This window comes from Suncus etruscus, chromosome 3 (assembly GCF_024139225.1).
Source record: "Suncus etruscus isolate mSunEtr1 chromosome 3, mSunEtr1.pri.cur, whole genome shotgun sequence".
Taxonomy (NCBI): domain Eukaryota; kingdom Metazoa; phylum Chordata; class Mammalia; order Eulipotyphla; family Soricidae; genus Suncus; species Suncus etruscus.
In genome coordinates this window covers 24,810,552-24,833,047 of record NC_064850.1, presented here as the reverse complement: position 1 = coordinate 24,833,047, position 22,496 = coordinate 24,810,552, and the positions used below count along the sequence as shown (strand labels likewise).

The 22,496-nt window shown below is 34.5% G+C and overlaps 1 protein-coding gene across 1 annotated transcript in view; it reads left to right on the top strand.

The window, feature by feature from the left end:
- CEP128 (centrosomal protein 128) overlaps positions 1-22,496 on the top strand; it is a 423,508-nt gene that overhangs the window by 393,342 nt on the left and 7,670 nt on the right. The window contains exons 21-22 of the mRNA XM_049770323.1: positions 3,584-3,697; positions 20,278-20,386. Coding sequence (XP_049626280.1) covers positions 3,584-3,697; positions 20,278-20,386 — 223 coding nt within the window. The remainder of the gene's footprint in view (positions 1-3,583; positions 3,698-20,277; positions 20,387-22,496) is intronic.

Here is a 22,496-nt window from a genome sequence, read left to right as displayed (position 1 = left end):
TTTATAATATTTGGACCTTGTATAGTTCAAAATAGCGAGAAAGTTTCTCTCTTAAAACTCTTCACTTTGGCTTTAATATATAACATCTTCATGCTTTAAGTATAATGTATTATTTGAAGATATTGTGAGTAGGAAATATAGATGGGTCATGTAATAATAATGAATTAAATTCTCAAGATCTGCACTCTTAGTCTTGCTTTTTGCTAATCATATGTTGGTGATTCAAATGTTAACAATTATTTTTTAGTGAGATTCAGAGTTGAGCTGATATATCCAGGAATTCAGACTATCACAAAGAAAACAAAGCCTAGTGTTTTCTGCGATACTTTACCAAAGTTTCATTTCTTTCTCATAATTTGATTCTGTATTTGAACTCTAAATCCATATCAAGGAATATGAACCAAGTGTCTAAGAAGATGTGATTTCTGTTCAAATCGATATAACTTAATGTGACTATTGAACCATTGTATTATTTCTTTCCTTTCTTTTTTTTCCTCACCTATGTAACTACTGGCATTTTTCACTGAATAACATATAGTTGTGTTATATCTGCATAAACGTTTAATCTCAATTTTTTCTTTCTCCTATGCTGAACAAAATAGTCATAAATAAAATGTAGTATTAGAGAAAGGTTTTATATTGTTTGTTATCATATGGGCTAATGCTAATCTATAAGTCTAAGTTACAGCTACACACATTCACATTATTCTTAGGGAGAATAGTACACAGTTCCAAATTGTGCTTTCCAATAATAACCAGTAACTTTGAAATATTTAGCTTTAAAGCAGAAAGGAGCTCACTAGTAAGTAGCTAAGTACCTTATTTAGGGTAGTAGTAGCTTGTAATTATGAGTGTAATGAAAGTGGTAGTTTGTAAGATAAGTAAAGCTAAGTTTTGTATGTTTTTCTTTATTATCATTCACATCCTTTAGATGGGAATTATTTTCACCCTGCTTAACAGCTTAGGAAACTGAGGCTTGTAGTTTGCAAACTAGTTGGATCTGAACGTGTTAATAATAAAGTCTATCTTCATTCCCCCTTACTTTGGGCTTGAAACCCATTATATGTTCTATTTAAAACCATTTATAAAATTTTAAAATTATTTTAAGCAGACTTATAAGAATAGCAATGTGACCTTAAATAAAACAAATCAAATATTTATATTAATATATATTGATTATATGTATTTTGTTTGATGGCCACACCTTATGGTGCTTAAGGTTTACTCGTGGCTATGAGATCAGGGATAGATTCTCTAGGTTAGAGGAATCTATGTGGCCCATGGATTGAATCTGGGTTAATTATATATGAGGCAAGTGCCTTTACTGCGGTACTTCCTCTAGACCCTAGATTTTTTATATATATCTACACATATATATACATGTATATCTACATATATATATTGGTTTTTGGGCCACACCCGGTGTTGCTCAGGGGTTACTCCTGGCTGTCTGCTAAGAAATAGCTCCTGGCAGGCACAGGGAACCATATGGGACACCGGGATTCGAACCAACCACCTTTGGTACTGGATCGGCTGCTTGCAAGGCAAATGCCGCTGTGCTATCTCTCCGGACCCAAGATATATTTTTTAACCTACTAACATTGCAAACAAGAAGATGATGATCTGAATTATGATAAGAAATTATATATCAGGAAAAAATCATATAAATATTCAGGTCAGATTCATCATCTATAAAATGAGGGTTTCTAACAATATTATCTGTGATTCCTACTCACACTGTCATCACTAACATAGATTAAAATATATTTCATATATCTATATAGACTCTTAAGTATAAATATGTCTCATCCTATTTTAATAAGCTTATTTAGTCTTGTTCAAGCATGTTGTAGTCACTAAATATCTCATCTAATTAATCTCATTTTGAAAGAAATTGTTTAGCTTCATAATACCACATAAAAACATTTTGTATTTAGTCTAATGGAAAGGAAATCTTATTGGGTTCCAAGATTAATACACAACAAGTTGCTAGCTTTGAGAAAACCATTCTTACCTTTCCAAAGCTGTAGCTTTTCTTTTACAAGGTTCTAATAACTTTTCTGTTAAAACATTCAGCTAGTTCTTTCTGATTTTTGAATTAAATTCTTTAGACAATTTTTCTTACAAAAGTGAAGGTCTTGATTTTTATTATGTTTCCTCTTAATTCAATAGTAGGCTATAAAGACTGCTTAGTTACATCTTCCAAAAAAAAAAAAAAAAGAGGACCCTGCAATTTTTTTTTCACTTTCTTATTTTCTTTAGTGCTTCAATTTTTTGTTTTGTTTTTGGGGGCAAATGAGATAACCTTACATTTAAAAAGTTTACATGATGTAATAGTAAAAAGATAAACTTGCTTAAGAATTTGTGAGAAGAAAAAGAGCTTTTTGAAATCAATTACTATTCAGGGAAGACAGTACAGTATTCAAAGGGAGAATTATGTCTTTAATAACCATTCTCCCTTCATCTAAAGGGTGTAAGTGATTTCAGGCTGTCATGAGGTCCAGTTGTGAAATGAATGCAAATAAGCAATGTAGGAACTGATTTTATTGGTAAGGTAATTTTTTTTCACAATCATTTGACTAGTGTAGCCTATATTCACCTCATTTTACAGGTTTGAGATAATTGAAAGTAAAATCTTTCACATGACTTTTTCCAAATTCATTGTTTTTTTCTTCCTGTCTCTATCTTTTTTTATTATTGTTTAGCATTTTATATATAAAAAGACCCTTCTCCAGTGCAACATTCCCATCACCAATGTCCCAAGTGTCTTTCCTCCCCACCCCACACTGGGCTGTACTCTAGAAAGGCTTTCTACTTCCCTCATTCAGTCACATTTTTTATGATGGTTCTCAGTGTAATTATTTCTGTGACTGCACTCATCACCCTCTGTGGTGAGCTTCATGTTGTGAGCTGGACCTTCCAGTCCTCCTCTGTTTTGTCTCTGAGAATCATTACAACCTTTATGGAAAGCAATATGGAGATTCCTCCAAAAGCTGGAAGTTGAGCTACCGTACAATCCAGCTATACCACTATTAGGGATATACCCTAGGAACACAAAAATACAATACAATACAATACAATACAATACAAAAACCCCTTCCTCACACCTATATTTGTTGCAGTGCTATTTATAACAGCCAGACTCTGGAAACATCTTAGATGCACCTCAATAGATGAATGGCTAAAGAAACTGTGGTACATATATACAATGAAATTTTATGCAGCTGCCAGAAGATCAGAAATCATGAAATTTTCCTATACGTGGATTTGTATGTGAACTCTATTATGTTGAGTGAAATAAGTCAGAGGGAAAGAGATAAACACAGAATGGTCTCACTCATCTATGGGTTTTGAGAAAAATAAAAGACATTTGTGGTAAGGTAATATTGAGGTGATCATTTTCTGCTTTATCTTGAGATCTTGGGATTCCCCATCTTACTCCAAAATAACATAAATTATTTATCATCTACACAGGCACACATGGATACTTTCTTCATTTAATGCTTAGTACTGACTTCTTATTCATTTTCCAGCTGTACTGACTTTCCATTCATTTAACAGTTAACACTCTGTGTCTTTCCAGGGTTCCAGCAGCTTTTCTGAGAGACATGATGGGAGATACACTAAGCACCGAGTTCACAGACAGTTATTTCAGCAGCACCAAGATGACTCCAAGTACAGATGCAAAAATTTCAAAGTAAAGTCCTTTATATTCCTTTTTAGCCTTTGAGTATTATCCACGTTTGAGGTTATAACCATTGAAAGAAACCCCTGTAGGGCTCATATAATGTTATTTGAAAAAGAAATAACTTGCCTTGATACATGAGATAGTTTCTCAGTTTTACTGAGAGCATAGAATAAAATTCTAAGGATTATGTGTATTACATTTACCTGGAATCTAACTTTTTAGTTTATGTCATTGTTGCTAAGTATGTTGTTGTTTGCCTATGATAACTGGTTTTGCTTGAGAAATTCTGCCATAGGAAATGCCTATTCTCTTGGATGGTCTAAAACTAATCCTCTGTATGCAAGTCTAGCATCTGTTAGCTCTGATATCCCAGTAGGTCAGGTAGCTAACATATAATAGTACTTTGTAAGCAATAACTATAATTTATAGCTAGTTTCTTTCTGATGATATAAACTCCATAATAATTCACAACTCAAGGTTCATATATGCAGAATCAATGCAGGAGACTGAGAATATCCTATTGTATTAGCAGAAGTTCTCTCAGTCTCCATAATATCCATCTGTATGTGGGTAATTTTTGATATTTCTTATGTATTTTTATTGTCATTTAAAAGAATTTAGACACTGATTTACAGTATTGTTAGTGATAGGGTTTCATGCAGTGTTCTACTAGCACACATGTCACCTGAGTGTCCCTTACTCTACCTCTGCCCTTTCTCACCATGGTAAATTCAGTTCTGTAGACTAGCTATATAGGTGCTTCTAAAACCATTTGACTTTAAACAGCTTAATAGGAGTTCTCAACACTGATATCAGTGACATTGGTATCAGATCTCTTTTTGCTGTGTATGTGGTTTATTTAGCAAAGTCCCTAGAGTCTGTTCCCTAAATACAAGTAAGGAACCTGAGTTGGGACATCTGTCAACATTCTACCAAATATCTCTTCAGAAGGAAAATTGTTCTCCCAATTTTTAATACCAGCATAGAGATAATTCCTCTATATTAAAGTGTATATATTAGATCAGTTGAGTGGTGGGTAAGAGAGAAGATGAACACTCTTTCGACTTTTTTATGACTTTTCTTATATTTCTTAAACTTTAGTATGAATATTCATTATACTATGTAAATTCACCTATAACAGCCAAATTTAATTGTTTCTAAGAAACACCTTTCCTCCTCAGAATGGAATTGGATAGAATATTTTTGTATATGAAGACATTATTTACTTCTACTAGTCCTCCATAGTGTGCTTTAAAAAACACAAGTCATTTTATTTTATTAATGTACTTAGTATGGTTTTGTGCCTTTATTTACTCTATGGATAGTTTTATTGATGTAGTACTGGGTTAGGTTCCATGCATGGCAGAATTTAAGTTTTCTAGATTGTCTTCCAACATTCCCATTAGTTTCCGTATACTCGGTCATTTTTCACCACTTAAAAGCATACTGCTGACTTAAGGCAGGTGGCTAATAACAATAACTATTCATCATTAAGCACATATTAAAATGAGCCATATGAAATTACTTTTTTTTGGTATATACCATGTTCTATATATGAATTACTTTAGTTAGCACTTTTTTTGCAATCCTTTTGGGTTGTCAATAGTTCCCATTTACTATTGAGGAAAGCTGGGTTATAGGGCATTAAGCTGGATTATCAACATTAAAATCTGAAACATAGTGTCTTGGGGCCAGATCAGTGGTGCAAGCAGTAGGGCATTTGCCTTAGAAGTGACTAGGTTAGGACGAACAGCGGTTCTATCACCCTGCATCCCATATGGTCCCCCAAGACAGGAGCGATTTCTCAGTAGATAGCCAAGAGTAACCCTGAGCTTCACCCGGTTTGCCCCAAAAGCAAAAACAGACAAACAAACAAAAAACATAATGACTTTATTATTTTATATCCTTGACAATCTAGGTATTTTGTTGTACATTTTTGAGTCAATATACATTCATTTTTCTAGATGTTACCAAGTATAGGACTGTATTTTCTGCAAAAGAAAGTACACAAAATAATACAAAATATACAAATGCAGCCCATGCTTCTTAGTCCAGCAGCTGTCTAGAAACAAATGGTACATCTAAACCATAAGTTCCTAATACAGTCAGATTTGGTATCAAATGGTCAGTAATGTCAATTGTTACCCAATAAATCCATGCAATATGGCAAAGCTGTATGTTTAACAAATAATATCATTGGAGTATCTTTAAAATTATCTTTACATCTATGTTTGCAGATGAATAGAAAAGCAGGTCTCATTAAGTCAGGAACCTATCAAAATAAGGTGAAAAAAGGATTTTGTAAAAAGTAGTATAAACACCAGAAAAGGTCACCAAGCACATTTTATGAGACAGTATTCCATATCAATACTGCTTAAATATTTTGAAATATTTATCTATTAAGTGATGAGATTATAGAACATGAATGTTTCATCACACGTAGCAGATTTTATACCAAATTAATGCAGTAATTTATCACAAATCTCATGAAAATATTACTTTTTTAATTTAGTGAATAAAATATCAGAGTTCATTTTCTGATGGTTACAGATAGCAATAATCATTTATTTATATACATTTTTAGTGAAAATAAATTATTTAGAAAAATGAGAGGGAAGCTAACTTGAAAGGAAGAAGCTTCTCATGTATTTTTCACATTTTTTGTTTTATGTTTGGGCCACACTAGCAATGCTCAGGGATTACTGGCTCTGCACTCAGGAATTACTTCTGGCAGTACTCAGGGGACCATAAGAGACACCAGGGATTGAATGTGGGACAGCCACATGCAAGGCAAGTACCCTACCCACTGTATACCAAGTGGCCCTGTACCCACTACATTCTCAAGGAAAACTAAGTTTAGAGTTGAGATATGGGATGTATAAAGTGATAAAAGGCATGTTCTTCAGTTAGTAAACAGATACATAGTCATCGATCTTAAAAAATAATCAATACCTTTCTTTGCACATGAATGTTCAGACAAGAGAAGAGTGCTATTCATGTCCGAAGTGTGGGAAGGCTTACACTTTCTGCTCAAGTCTTCAAAAGCATCAGAAAAATTCATTCTGGAGGGAAACATGTGGTCCATAAAAAGGGCAAAAGGTTTTCACTGATATTAGAACCATTTTATAGATATAAAAATGATATCCATTGTTCTGGGTACCTATACAAAAATGGTTGGTATTGGCCTTGCAAACCACTGCTGGAATTCAATGCTACATATTCTGTAGAGTTTCTCAAGCCCAAAGGTATGGATAACAGAATCAGGAGTTAGCTTTGTACATCATAGGGTGTCACCCCATGAAAATAACTAAAATAAATTTTGAACAAGACAATATTTAAAAAAAAAATCAATCCTGCACACTTCCTTCAGAACAGGTAGCAAACCACTACCTCCAGGTTAAATCCAGCCTGCTGATTGCTTTTGAAAATAATTACTTATAATGTTTTTGTAAATAATTATTTATGATAGTTCTAATATTTATAAATAATTACTTATAATATGATATGATTTATGTTTATATATTTATAATGTAAACAAGTATTTTATAACTTTTTATAATATCATAATATAAATTTTGTAATATTCATATTATATTGAATTATTTATAATATTGTTTAAATAAGTATATATAAATTATATGTATTAATATAATAGATTTATTGATGTATATTAAAATAATAAATATTTATTTACACAATATTTGTTTATTTAGCAATATATTTTATTTAATGTTTATAAAACAATGTAAACATTTATTTAACAATATTAGTTATTGTTATAAACAGTCACTTATTTGCGTCTCAGTGGCAGGTTAAAATAGTTGGAAAGGAAAATATTGGGTCCACAAATACTAATATATTTCTTCTCTGATGACCAATAGAAAAATTTTGCCAATCCAAATCTAAGTAGAATTTAGTAATTGTCCTCTTTTCTGTCAGATTCTGTATAAAATACAACTTCTTTATTTGTCAACTAAGTAAACTCTGAAAACTTATAACACTTTTAGCAAATATCTAGTATGTTACAGTTGTGTATCTGGAACTCACTGGACACACAGGACTTAAAATAATTGTCAAAATTAGCAAAGAGCCTTGCCTTTTGGGAACTCCCATTTCAGTTATAGGAGTTTTTTTTATTAGTTGACATTATTATGTAAATAATATGACTCTCAACAAATACTTATTGAGTTTATACTCCACATGCATTTTACTGGGAGACCAGAGAGAATAACTTAAGCCATTATTGGTATCAATACTAAGAAATTCAAAACCATCACAAAAACGACAGGTCTGGCAAGAGAATATGATGCATGTTGCAAAGGAGGCCCTCTGTACAGTACTACAGTGGGAAGTCAAAAGTAGAAAAATGCTTCAAAGTCTTATGAAAATATGGCTCAGGAAAGAATTTTATCTACATCAACTTGAAAGATTATTATTATTGCAGGTGTTAAAACCTGTCTGTCTTACCATCTACAGACATGATTGTTGGAATGAGGGAACCATGTTGGCGATAGGCTGCTTTCATGTTAGTGATGTAAGAAAGGCCACATCCAGCAGGTTCAAACTACTGTTGGAGGGTAAAGCAAGCTTATCTTTCATCAGGCTAGAGTCCTTCTTCTGCCATCATTATCATGACAATCACCAGAATAACAAGGACCAGATTTTCAGCAGGATTATTGTCTACAATTGTCGAGATTACAATTCAGTATTATACCAAATGACCAAGTTATTAAACAAAGCCTGATGAAAGGATCAAAGGGCAATTGATAACTTACTTCATCTTCCTGTAGATATTAGAAGCAGTTCCTGGCCTGTCTTTCATCAAGCCCTTATGGGTTTGTGTAGGATATTAGACCATCTTCTTCACTGTCCCTGCTGTTTTAAACAATACTGTGTTCAAAAGTCACCCAAAAATACAGCCATTGCTTTTCATTAAACACAAAGGCACATGGTTCTGTCTAAGAAATCACTATTTTCTTCCTGCCCCTTTTTCTCTACTCACACTAAATAATTAGCAAAGCCTTGTGAAAGTAAAAACATAGAAAGCATTCTTTTTTCCCATCCTTCTTTCCTGAACTGTAAATCATAATTTTCAATTTCTGATTGAAAAGTTTGTACCTGCGTTTAAAAGAACCAGCTGTTTTACAGGATATGAATGGTTAGTTGAGGAAGTGTTGATAATGGTTTTCAGCACAGTCTTTCAAGCAGTCTTTCACTGCCAAAGCCCAGTGATATCATATTTGTTCATTGTAAGCATGTGTATACTGTAAGTACATAGTTTGATCCTAGAAGCTGTTTTTTTTTTCCTTGAACCTCTTCAGGGATTGTTTATATTCTGCTCTTCGCAATTACTGATGGTTAACACATTCTTTCTTAGTTCAGCAATTTCTGTACACATCATAGATCTTCAAAAAACAGTAGCTACTAAGGCATGCTATACATAACTTTGTACAATTCCAGATAAATGGAATTTTATTTAATGCCTATTCAAATACACCACTCGTGTAACAAGTTTTACTAAGAATGTTGAAATATATTAGTAATAACCAAGGCGGAGTTTTGGGAGATCTTCCCATAATACCCTAGTTTCTCATTTATAACTATTTTCCATGCTCTAACGAAAACTCATACAACAACTGCTATGCAAATATGTTCACCTAAGCCTGAAATATTTGCCATTCTTTTTTTATTGAAGGGAAAGTGCAGGCCATACCAGTGGCAGTCCTTAGGGCTTTTCCTCACTCTGTGCTTAGGGGCCATTCTCAGATGTGCTCCAGAGATAATATACAGTGACAGGGTCCACCTGGGACTAACTCTGTACAAGGCAAATTAGCCCCTGTACTATCTCTCCAGTCTAATTTACCATTCTTTAGGCTTTTACAATGTAGACATTTAGGATGCAAGGCTAATATAAAAATGAATAGAAAATGATATAATTATAGTTGAATAATGAAACTTGGGAGGTGCAGTTCTACTCTGTTGTATGAATCTTAAGGGCAACCACTATGTCATCTTTGACTATTTCTTTGGTTCTATAACGATAAATGAGACTATAAGACATGGTGGATTTGTGGATTTCTTCTTTTGTGTGTTTTGTTGTTGTTGTTTGTTTAGGGGCCACACCCGGTGACGCTCAGGGGTTACTCCTGGCTACGTGCTCAGAAATAGCTTCTGGCTAGAGGAACCATATAAGACACCCAGGTCTGTCCTGGGTCAGCTGTGTGCAAGGCAAACACACTGCCACTGTGCTATCGCTCCAGCCCCTGGATTTGTGGATTTCTAACAAAAGTTAAAATGTTTTTTTTTGTTGTTGTTGTTGTTATGCCTAATTGGCACATATGAATGAAATCGTACAGTCAATAAAATGATATTAATGTATGATAGTAATTTTTATGGTAAGGGATCTGGTTTGAGCCACATTCAGCATTTATGTGCTTGGGGATCACTCCCAGTGGTGCCTGGCTTGCCATTTAGTGTGGAATGAAACCAGGGTCATCAATATGGAAGGCAACTAACTGCCTTTACCCTTTAGACATCTTACCAGCCCTGAAAGGACATTTATTTTTAAATGATAAAATACTAAACATGTATAATAATATTTAACTACCATATTTTCCGGCATATAAGACGACCGGACGTATAAGACAACCCCCTAATTTTGCAGTTAAAACATAGGTTTAGGCCTACTATATTCGCTGTATCACACAGAATGTTCCTGTGCTGCATGTGCTGCATGTGTTCCTGTGCTCATGTACCACAGTGAGCCAATCACAACAAGCAAAGGTTATACTGTAATAGACTTCCTCTCTGACTCTGGCCAATCTGAGCAGGCTTTTGACAGTGTACATTCGGGTCCAGAACACTGTCTAATATGCATGCATAAAAAGCCTGCTTGGCTTGGCTGAGTTAGAGAGGCTGTCCAGCAGCCTTGCAGTGATTGGTGCAGGATCGAGTTGGAAATTTCGTTTTGTGGCACTATTTAGACAATTTTCGTTTAGCGGTGTATTGAAATATTTTTCAGGATATACTCGGCATATAAGACGATTTTCGGTTGACTTTTTTTGTTTCAAAAGTTGTTTTATATGCTGGAAAATATGGTAGTTGACTTTAGGTTATTCTTTAAAAATTGCAAAGCATGCACTCAAGGAAAGCATTTAGAAAAAATAACTATATCTAGGGTCTGGAGAGGTAAGACAGAAAGTAAGGCATTGTCTTCCATGCACTTACTTAACCTAGGGCATTGTCTTCCATGCACTTACTTAACCTAGATACCTGAAATGGTTCCTGAAGCCCTGCCAGGAGTTATTCCAGAGGGAAAAAAAAAAGTAAAAATGAGGGAAGGTAGGCCGGAGAGATAGCATGGAGGTAAGATATTTGCCTTGCATGCAGAAGGACGGTGGTTCGAACCCCAGCATCCCATATGGTCCCCAGAAATTGCCAGGAGCAATTTCTGAACATAGAGTCAGAAGTAGCCTCTGAGTGCTGCCAGGTGTGACCCAAAAACCAGGAAAAAAAACAAAAACAAAAAAACAATGAGGGAAGAAGGGAGAGGAGTAGAGAGGGTGGAAGGGAGGAAGGGAGAAAGAGAGGGAGGAAGAAAGTAAAGGGAAAGAACCTTTAATATAAGGATAATACTAGTTTTTCATATACATGTTCAAATTTATCTAATCACCTTTTAAACTGCATTGACAGTAAGGAACATTTTAATCATAGAATTTCAGAATTACAAACTCATGATTGAGTTTCAGGCCCACAATATTCCAACACCAGTCCTTTCACCAGTGTCCACTTCCCTCCTCCAATGTACCTAGTTTCTTCCACCCTCCCAGATTGCCTCTATGGCAGACACTATTTTCTCTTTGTCTCCCCTCCCCTGCTTTTAGGCCTCTCTAGCTTTTTTTCTTTTTCTTTCTCCCATTTTTCTTCTTATTCTTCTCCTTTCTCTGCCCTTTTTTCTTTATATTGCTCTTTCATTCGCTTTCTTTTTCTCTTCATTTCTCTTTTCCTTTTCTTCTCCCAATTTTCTTTCTCTTTTTTTTATTTCTTCCTTTCTTAGTCCCTTTCCTTTTTTTTGGTTTTATTTCTTTTCCCTTTTTTCTTTTTAAATCTTTTTTCCCTTTATTTCTTTTTTATTATTTTTCTTTTTATTTTTTTCTTTTCTTTCTTTTTGTCTTACTTTCTTCTTTCTCTCACTTCCTGCTTTCTTTCTTCTTTCTTCCTTTATTTTTTCTTTTCTTTCTTTCTTTCTTTCTTTCTTTCTTTCTTTCTTTCTTTCTTTCTTTCTTTCTTTCTTTCTTTCTTTCTTTCTTTCTTTCTTTCTTTCTTTCTTTCTTTCTTTCTTTCTTTCTTTCTTTCTTTCTTTCTTTCTTTCTCTCTTTTCTCCTTTCTTTTTTCCCCATCACTCAAGTAACCATATAGTGCTGAGACTCAAATTTGGATTGCAAAACATATGACTGTCCTTCGTCACTATCTCCTATGTTTTCTGTCTTGCATCTTAAACCACTATCATTCTTTTAAGTATCCTTATTTATGGCCCCCCTTCTTTTGAGAGGAGACATACCCGCTAACTTTGTAATCAGGGATCATGGTTGTCAGTGTTCATGTGGCACCAGGAATTAAACTTGTTTCTGCTACTTTTAAGGCAAACATCCTACTTCTGTACTCTCTCTCTGGCCCAAGTAAAAAAAATTAATGTGAGTAGATTTGGCTTCTAAAAATGGATTCAAATCATGTAGTAAGTACCAAGTCTAACTTGGGTATTCCCAAAACAAACAAGGCAAATTCATTTTTTATTAGTGAGTTGTTAGGACTATGGAATTTTGTAAAATAAAGTGTCAGTTGGACAAAATAAATCAAATGTTGTCACTTACTGCTGTTTTTATGAGTCTGTTCAACTGCAGATAAGTATAGATTCCAGCTTATACTATTATATAAATTTGGATTTCATGTGGTAAAGAGAGTTTTCTTAGGGAGAAATACAGGTTGTTGAGTGGCACTCTTGAGATAGAAACATAGAATGTTAGTGCCAGGAGGATTAGAGAAGATCTGGCCCAGTGCTCTCATGCTTTTGTGCAAAGGATTAAAACTGTGAGAGTGACGGTCTCCTATTGCCAAACTTAGAACATAATATACTTTCATGTTGCACTTGGTCTGGACATGATCATATATGATCATCATTGAGTTCCTTTGTGCAAATGGAACTGTGTTCAATTGTAGAGTCTTGCTATGGAAAAACAGAAATAAAGTCTCACCTTTTGGGAGATTGGTTAATAGCTAAAAGAATAGCCTTTACAGATTGTGCTATGGAGAGCAGACTTTAGGGAAACTATTTGTCCAGAAAGATCTTGCAAAGAATAGTTATCTAAAAAAAGAGGTTAAGCTTTTTCAAGCACCAATGAGGAATCTGGAATTAAGATTAGGGAAGAGATAGGGTAGTGCATTGTCCAGCTAGAGACAAATTCAAGAAAACATTTCTGCCACAGATTTAGAAACACAGAAGTGTTTTTTTTTTCTTCTCTCCAGGGGAAGGTTTAGAAAAATCAAAATTAAAAAAATTAAATGTATCGCTTGTCTTACAGACTTTGATATTCCTGAGAGCAAAACATTTGGTAGGCGTCATTAAATATTAATCGTTAGAGATCAGTTTAGCAAGGAGATTTAGTCAGGTTGGAACAGCTTTTAAGAAACTAATTATAGTGTGGTTATGAAAGAGAAGTGGAAGAAAACCAGGAAAAATATTAGAAAATGCAAGTCCCTTCTTTACCCAGTAAAAATTTTGCAGGGAATGCTGGCTAGCTGACTTCTTGCAATTGTAGCGTATTTATTTGAGAAATAGTACAGTAGTAAGGGTGCTTGCCTTGTATACAGCTGACCTAGGTTTGATCCTTCAGTACCCCCTATGGTACCCTGAGCTCTCTTGGAGTGATCCCTGTCCACAACGCCAGGAGTAAGCCTAAAGCTCTGCTGGGTGTGTCCCCACATCCCATACCCATTCGCATATATCATGTGCAAATGATATAAGAATTGGTGAAAAGTAAAAGTAAATACACATTTTGTTTTTTTTTGGGGGGGCACACCCAGAGACGCACAGGGGTTACTCCTGGCTATGCACTCAGAAATTGCTCCTGGCTTGGGGGGCCACGTGGGATGCCAGGGGATCGAACCGCCGTCTGTCCTAGACAAGAGCCGGCAAGGCAGACGCCTTACTGTGCCACACCACCTTTCCGGCCCCAAGAATCATCCTCTTGAAATTAGTGTTTTATAAAACCAATTTATTTTATTAAATATATAGAATGATAAGAATGCATGGTATTCTTGCAAAATACAGAGCAACACATAATTATTAAACTTTAAGTTATTTTTATATACTCTGGTATGTTGATTGTTTAAAGGCATTATGGAATAGTATTTTAAAATGATGCTTTAGTATTCATTTCACTAGTTATATTTCTAATTCATAAGAAATAATCTGGCAATCTTTAGATGAATTATAAAGTGTTGAACTTAAAACTATATTAGAGTTCACATTTTGTGTGTGCATGATAAAATAAATCATTTTAACTATTAAATTAAATTTAAAATAATTAAAATAATAAAATAACTTAAAGAATAAAAAGAATCGTTTAAAATTCAATAATTTTAAAGGGAAGATAACTGTCCAAATGACATGTAGCATTTCACACAGTATCAAATATATGAAACAAAAAAAATATAGAACTACAAGAAAAAATAGGGAAGATCCATATAGGTGGAGTTTTAAGCATTTCTTTCTTGGCAATGGATAGAATTATATAAATATAAAAGTGTAAATGTATATTAATATATAGAAGATTTGAACTATACTATTACAAAACTAAACTTAATCAAGATAGAATCCAGAAAGGAAAATAGAATAAAAGTAAAAATGAAAATTAGGAAAGATTTAGTTTTATGAAAATAAAAGTGTCAAAATTTTTGGGATTCAAATAAGGCAGGATTTAGTGAGAAATTTATGATACTAAATGTTATTTCCAAAGGGAGTATTTATTGTAGGTCCAAGCTTCTATCTTAGGGACCAAAAAAGAAAGAAAATAAAAGTAATACATGAGTATATATCAGTAAAACTGATAATAGAAAAATAAGAATGGAATCAAACTTTTTTTTTTATTAGACCTGAGTCTTGATTTATTGACGTTTGTTTAGTGGGCCTGAGGGCCTGTCCTGGCAATTCTCAACCAACTTGACAGCAATTCAATGCTAGGGCCTGAAAATGCTCTTCTTGGCCAGGGGTTTTCCAGACCACCCCTGCGGTGCTTCAGCAGCCTCTAGGGCAACAGCCAAAAAAACCTCTGTACTATGCAGGGCCAGAAATAAACTTGTGTTGGCTACCTGGTAAAGCATGCTCTCTAAGCCTTGCATTTTTCTCTTAGGCTACAAATTAAGATTATTTTTTAAACTTTAATAAAAAATTAAGAATATATTCAGATTGATTAGAAGAAAAGAAAGATACAAATTTATAGTACTAGTGTAAAATATTAGGATTACTAGAATTCTTACAGATATTAAAAGAATGATTAAGAAACAATATGTAAAGCTACCAATAACTTAGGCAACTTAAATTGATATTAAAAACTTTAATTCTCCAAGGGCAGGAGCAATAGCTCAGCAGTTAAGGTACTTGCCTTGCATGTACCCACCTGGATCCAATCTTTGGCATCCCAGATGGTCCCCTGAGCACCACTAGGAGTGATTCCTGAGTGCAGAGCAAGGAGGAATCCCTTGATAACTGCCAGGTGTGACCCAAAAAACCAAACAAACAAGCACAGAAAGCTTTAAATAATTCTATTCCTAGGGGGTCTATGCTAACATTAAAATTTAGAGCTTTGTTTATCAATATGTTTATCAAATGATTATATAAACTAGAAAAATCTTAAAGCTCAAATTGCTAACAATAGATTGGTTAATGTTAACAAAGAAAATTTCCCTATATAATAATACATAAAAACTAAGAACATTTTCACTAAATGAAGATCTCAATATAGGCAGATTTATAAATAAGAACTGGAAATAGGGGCCAGAGAAATAGCATGGTGGTAGGTCATCTGCCTTGCATGCAGAAGGATGGTGGTTCGAATCCAGCATCCCATGTGTGATCCACCCCCCCAAAAAAAAAGAACTGAAAATATATAAATTAGGCTAGTAGACTTAAGTTTGGCTTGTTGGATTTATTTTCTTAATTAGTTTATTTTATCATTTAAAAAAATTAAATATATCACCACCATATTTTGACACATGCCAATGAGTTTATATAATTAAAAATACAAAATTCCCTGTTTTTATATACACAGAAATGTCACTTGTGCTTTGATTCTGAGCAGGTTTTTTTTTCATATTTTGGGGGACTATTTTTTGTTTAATTACGTTATTTAAATGGTTTCAAGATTGTTCATAATACAATATTTTTAAAGATACAAAGTTATTCATGATTGAGTTTTAGTCACTTAATGTACAGTATCATTTACCAGTGCACATTTTCTGCCCTCAATATCCCCAATTTCTCTTCTGCCCTCCTCTAGCCTGTCGGTGTCATATCATCATCATCTTCTTTTTCTTCTTCTTCTTCCTTTTTTTCTTCTTCTTTCTTCTTCGCCTCCTTCTCATTCTCATCCTCTTCCTTCTCTCTTCTTCCTCCTGCGCTCCTTCTCCTCTTCCTTCTCACCTCCTCTTTCTCCTTGTCCACCTCCTCCTCATCTTTATCCTCCTCCACTTCCTCCTCCTCTCTTCCACTTTTTTCTTTTAGACACTGCTTTGCAATATTGTTTCTGGAGAGGTATCATGCACATCACTTTTTCTCCTTTCAGCACCCAGTTCTTGTCCAAAGTTATCATTTCCATCTACCTTTTTCATAGTGGTCCTTTCTCTGCCCTAACTACACTCCCCTGCTATTTATGGCAAGCTTCCTACCATGTTAACATGGCCCTCCTAGCCCAGGCCTCTATTGTCTCTGGATATCATTACCAGACTACCTTTATGTACTTTTATCCCACAATGAATGAGATCATTCTATGTCTAATCCACTCTCTCTTTGACCCATTTCATTCAGCATAATACACTCTATGCACTCTATTTGTCTATAAATAAATTTCATGACTTTATTTTTCATAACATTGCATAGAATGCTATTGTATGGATGTACCACAGTTTATTTAGTGAGTCATCTGTTCTCAGGCATGTGGGTTTCCAGTTTCTGTTTTTATCTATTATTTATAGTGCTGAAATGAACATAGGGATGCAGCAGGCTTTTTTACATGGTGTTTTTGGGCTTCTAGGGTATATTCTTAGGAGTGGTATTGGTGTATCAGATGAAAACTCAATTTCTAATATTTTAAGGAATATCCATATTGTTTTCTTAAAAAGGTTGGAACAGTCAACATTCTCATCAGTAGTGATAAGAGTACCTTTCTCTCCACATCCATACACGCATTGGTTGTTCTTTTTTTAATGTGTGCTGGTCTCTGTAGTGTGAGATGGTAATCTCATAGTAGTTTTGATTTGCGCCTTCCTGATAACTAGTGATATGGAGCATTTTCTCATGTCTTTTGGACATCTTAATTTTTCCTTTGAGGAAATGTCTGCTCGTGTCTTCTCCCCATTTGTGGATGAGATAAGATGTCTTTTCTTGTTAAGTTATTCTAGTATTCAGGCAATTTTTAAAAAAAAATGAGTAGGATTTGAATCTGATTGTATACTTCACATTACTTTGGTGAGCACTGTTTGAGTTATTTTTGTCCCTTCTGCTTTAGAAGATGTCCAAACCTGTCTCTCAATTTTTATACTGGCATAGTCTTCTTAGTCCAGGTGTCAGTGGTCAAAATATAAATGCTTGCTGTGCCTTATTATTCCCTGTCTCTTATTGAGCCCAAATCATCAAAGGATCTTTTGGCAAGAAACTAGCTCTTATATATTTCAAGTTTAATATAAAAGCCATGATTAATTGGAGATTTCTAGCATTGATTGAAAACATTATTTTTTTTCATGTGTACATCTTCCAGCTCTAACAAAGCCTAGTCTTTCATTGTCTCTGCCTCTAGTTTCATGTCAATTTATTCTATAGAAATTCTTAGAGTGAACTTGGAAAATTATGCATATCTTCTTTTCTAGAGATAATCTGGTAAATTATTTGCTTTTCTTAGGACACCCCCATAATTAGAAACCAAAATAACTTGGATAAAAACCACAGTTTTCATCTTAAATATATGTAGACTCCCTTTTTGTATATGAGACCTGATAATCTTGAACTATCTGAGAATTATATCCAACATATATATATATATATATATATATATATATGCTCTTCATATCCTCTTATGAATGTCTTTATTTGGCCTCTCACATTTGCATGTACAGATATGTAATAAAGAAATAAGATAGAAAACATAAAGAAAATAACAAATAACTCATCAAGGAATCATGTTTTATAATGCATTACTACATGTGGGGGCATTTTTGTTTTTGTTTTGCATAATATGCAACTTAACCCACAGCTGTTTTAGCTAGAATATTGGGTAACACTCTTGATCTTTTGTGTGTGTGTGTGTGTGTGTGTGTATGTGTGCCTAAAGTTATCTCCAATTACACACTTTAACTGGTATACATGTAGCCCTCTGATGTTTTTTGTACATAGGCACTAATGTTTGACGAATAAAAATTAAAGCATACCATACCATTTGCTTAAGCCTATAATTGCTTTTTGATTGTAATTAAAATTAAAAAAATCTAAACCAATCTCATGTCTGGGCCTTATTGTCAGATTACCCCCAGGCCCAATGTGCCTAAGGCACGATCTGTCTGCCCCTCAGTTCTCTGAACAAAACTCTTTCTCATCACTCTCAAAAGGAGGGTGAGACATAATTCCTTCACCCCATCTCCTCAATTATTCCCATTTAAACACCCTCCATAAATTTTTGCCTGATTGATTTTTTTAATTCTTCAATAGCATTCCACTATTTCTTTAATGTCACCTCCTAGAGGGATTTAAGACCTCCAATCTAAACATAATATTTCATTTTCTATTTCTTATTAAGCTGTCATATTTTCATTATATTGTGCTTTTGTCCTTATATATTTAACGGTTCTATTTCCTTCAACCCTTCAACCCCATATTATATTCATATGTTTTCAGCTTTGCAGGGGACTCCCAGTGCTCAGGGCACTCCTGGTGCTAATCAGCCAACTTTGCTTAACATCCAATTCTAGATGATGCATGGTTGTGCAGGCTCTGCAATGCCAGAGTCCACAGAGGCCACTCTTACATTGGCCAAGGGCCTCTATGCCATTACTGCTGGTGTTCAGAGTTTTCCCAATGTATGTGCAGCTCCTATTTGGTGAATATTCAAGAGCCAAGAATCAAACAGGTTCAGTATATGTAAAGTATTTCCCCTTACTCTTGTGCTGTAATCTCCCCAGCCCATACACAATTTTACTTGTTCTTTGAATAACTCAGAGTAGGTGCCTAGTACATCATTGTCAAATGAATTATTAAGAGAAAGAGAGAAATAAAAACAAGTATAGTATATTGTTATATATGAAATGTCTGCAATAGTAAATAATTTAAAAACATTTAAGAAGGGGGAAAGATGCAATTTGACCACTTATCAACAGAAAATATATTAAATCATCTATTTTCAATCCAATAAGCTGAATTATTGAAGATATAATTTTCAATAATGGCTGCCATTTCAGGAGATGGAAATTCATATAAACTATGAGAAGGACCTTTACTCTGTTCCTATTCGTTTATGTATTAAATATTTGTTAAATGACTATTAGGATTAGTTACGATCATTATGGGAAACAATCTAAAGATAGCTAGTTTAGTATTTAAACCCTGACATTTTTTACTGACCTAATATTTCTTCCTCAGAGTTTGTCATAAGAAATAGTTTGAAATGTGGGATAGGTTATTATATTTAACAATATTTCTTACAGGGTTATTTAAAAAGCTTAAAACTCTGGAAACTGCTCAATAAAAGTATTAACTGAATTAAGCATTGTATACTACTAGAAAATACATGAGAAACGCATAAACTAAAGGTTAGAATAATATAACAACTTTAAAATGTTTATAGTGTTAAAATAAAGAAATGAACAATACAGAATTTTATAACAGTGTTTATTAATACTATTCACAAGTTTAAAAATGACTAGAAAGAAATATGGCACATTGTTACAGTCAGTCACAGGGTGATTCCCTTTATTTTTTTCTCATGTTTTGAAACATATAGTTTTAAAACTGCAATGGGAAATACTTTACTTTGGGGCTACACTTGGTTGTGCTCAGGGCTTATTGCTGTCTGGGTATGTGCTCAGGAATCACTCCTGGTGGAGCTCAGAGGACCTTTATGTGGCTCCAAGATCAAACCAGGGTTGGCCAGGTACAAAGCAAATGCAACCTCTGTGCTATCTTTCCAACATTACTAGCAATTACTAGCTTTACACAACTAAATTATAGTATGGCATGTCATATACTTGATTCATTTTTAGGTAACTTAAACAAAACTGATCTTTTCATTTCTAAAACATGTTCCTAAAATGTCATATTCTCTTATTAGGTTGACAGAAGCTTTCCTGAAGGTTCCCATGCTCCTGGGTTCGATCACTCATCTACTTGGCAAGATCAGAGTCACTTTCTGTCTAGTCCACAGTTTTCACTCTTGAATTGTGAGTAATGAAGCACTGTACAGTTTTTAAAATTGGAATTCAAAATGTAAGAAAATGCAACTCATGGAAGTATTAAAGTGCTAAGTCCAGTTAGTTATATTCATTTAAGTATAATAAACTTAAATTTTATTATAAAATATAAAAATATAAAAATATCTAAGGTATTATTTTTTTAGTAGGCCTTAGAATTGTTGGAAAACTAAAATTAACCCATTTTTTCTGTGGAGACCACTACTATGGATGAATGGCCAAAGGGATTTAAATATGATTAGAACAAATCTAAAATCATCAAAAGATCGGGGGGGGGGTTTGCACAGAACTATTTATAAACCCCTAATGCTGTATTGATAAGGATACTAAATTAATTTCTACTAGATTTCATCCTGTGTCTTCACTGTAAATATTGATCAAATGCCTTCAACATCAGCACAGTGGAGGTCTGTTAACTAGGATACCATCTCCACTAAACACCCTCTTTCCCGTTCTACTATACTCGCTTTTTTTAATATAATTTTTATTTTAATCATAGTGGGTTATATATCATTGACAATAATATTTTAGGTACATATTATCATAAAATCAAGGGAATTTCCCCCACTGAATTGTCCTTCCTCCACCTCCATTCCCATCCTGCCTCCCATATCCTCTTCCCTCATCCATGGGGCTGCTAGAATAAGTGGTCCCCTTTGTGCCTAGCTTACTACTAAGTGAGCTTACCCCTGTTTGTTCTTGGTACCTCCCTTATTTTCCCCTCTAATTGAGAGGCAGGTCTAGATAGTTCAGGTTATGTGGCTTTGTTTGAAGAGAAAAGTAATAAACTGGGAATAAAAATCAAATACTCCGAACATGGGTGGAGTCCTTCTAGAGGTTCTCATCCTAGGTTTGAGAGACGAAGGGGGAAAAGAGGGTGAAACACTTCAACAGTACAATAAGAAGTGTCAAATAAAGTATCCAGTGAGCACTCCAGAGGGGGGAAAATAAAAAAATAAAAGATAAGCATCACGTAAAAGCCAAGGTATTAAAAAGTGGCAGAGCATATAAAGGAAGAAAAGAAAAGAAAAATAAGTATAAATGGAAACAACGACTTCAATAGCCAAACCAAAACAAAGAAATCTGCAAGAACTAGATAAAAAAAAACAAAACTTGTTTTTTGTTTTGTGTTTTTTTTTTTTCCTTTTTTTCCCCCTTCCTGCACATGCACAGTAAATATTGGGGTCATTTGAAAAGGAATTCCCTTGACCTAAGATCCAGGGATTCTCCGCCCTTGAAGTATATTGTCATGGGATTAACTATAGACTCCTTTCAGGTTTATTTACTCTCCTCTTGATGCTTTTGTGGTGTATGGAATACTTCTGTTCCATCCTGGGTGATAAAATCAGACCTCTGTATCTAGAGATCTCGGTATCTGCACAAGTCAGGGAGTGGAACTTATGATGAAGTCTTTCTTTGTGGTTCTAGTTCTGTTCCCTCGGTGTTGTTGTAATCCGTCTTCTGTGGTTGGTGGTCTTGCTCTTTGCGCTGATCCTAGGGTGAGGCCTGGGATAGTGTCCTTCATTGTGTTTCCAGAAGACCACTTCCATTGCAAATGTCTCAGACAGACCTCTGGAACTAGAGATCATGGTTGTTGTGCAGGTCGTATCTCAAACCCTTGACTAGGGCTTTTTTATTTGTCCCAGGATACCTAGAGTCCGGTCATGGTTCTGTCAGCCAGTCATCTGTAAATCGCGATCTTGGCATTTTTGATAGACCAAAGGGTGACAAGTCTTCTGATTTTGTCTTATTGTTAGCTGGTGAGATAGGTGATTGTTTTTAAGTTTCAACTTTAGATATTCTTTTCCCCCCAGGTTCATTCTCCAGCATCCTATATGGTCTCCTGAGCAATGCCAGCACTAAATCCTGAGCATTTGCCTAGTGTGGGCCAAAAAAAAAGTGCTTGGGTCTTTGTTTCCAAGTTTGGTGCCAACTTTTTTAAATAATAATTTTATGTAAGCACTATGATTACAAACATGCTTGTAGTTGGGTTTCAGTTATAAAAGAAGACACCCCCCTTAATCAGTGCAACCTTCCAACCACCAAGGTTCTGCATTTTCCTTCTCCCCAAGCCCCTGCC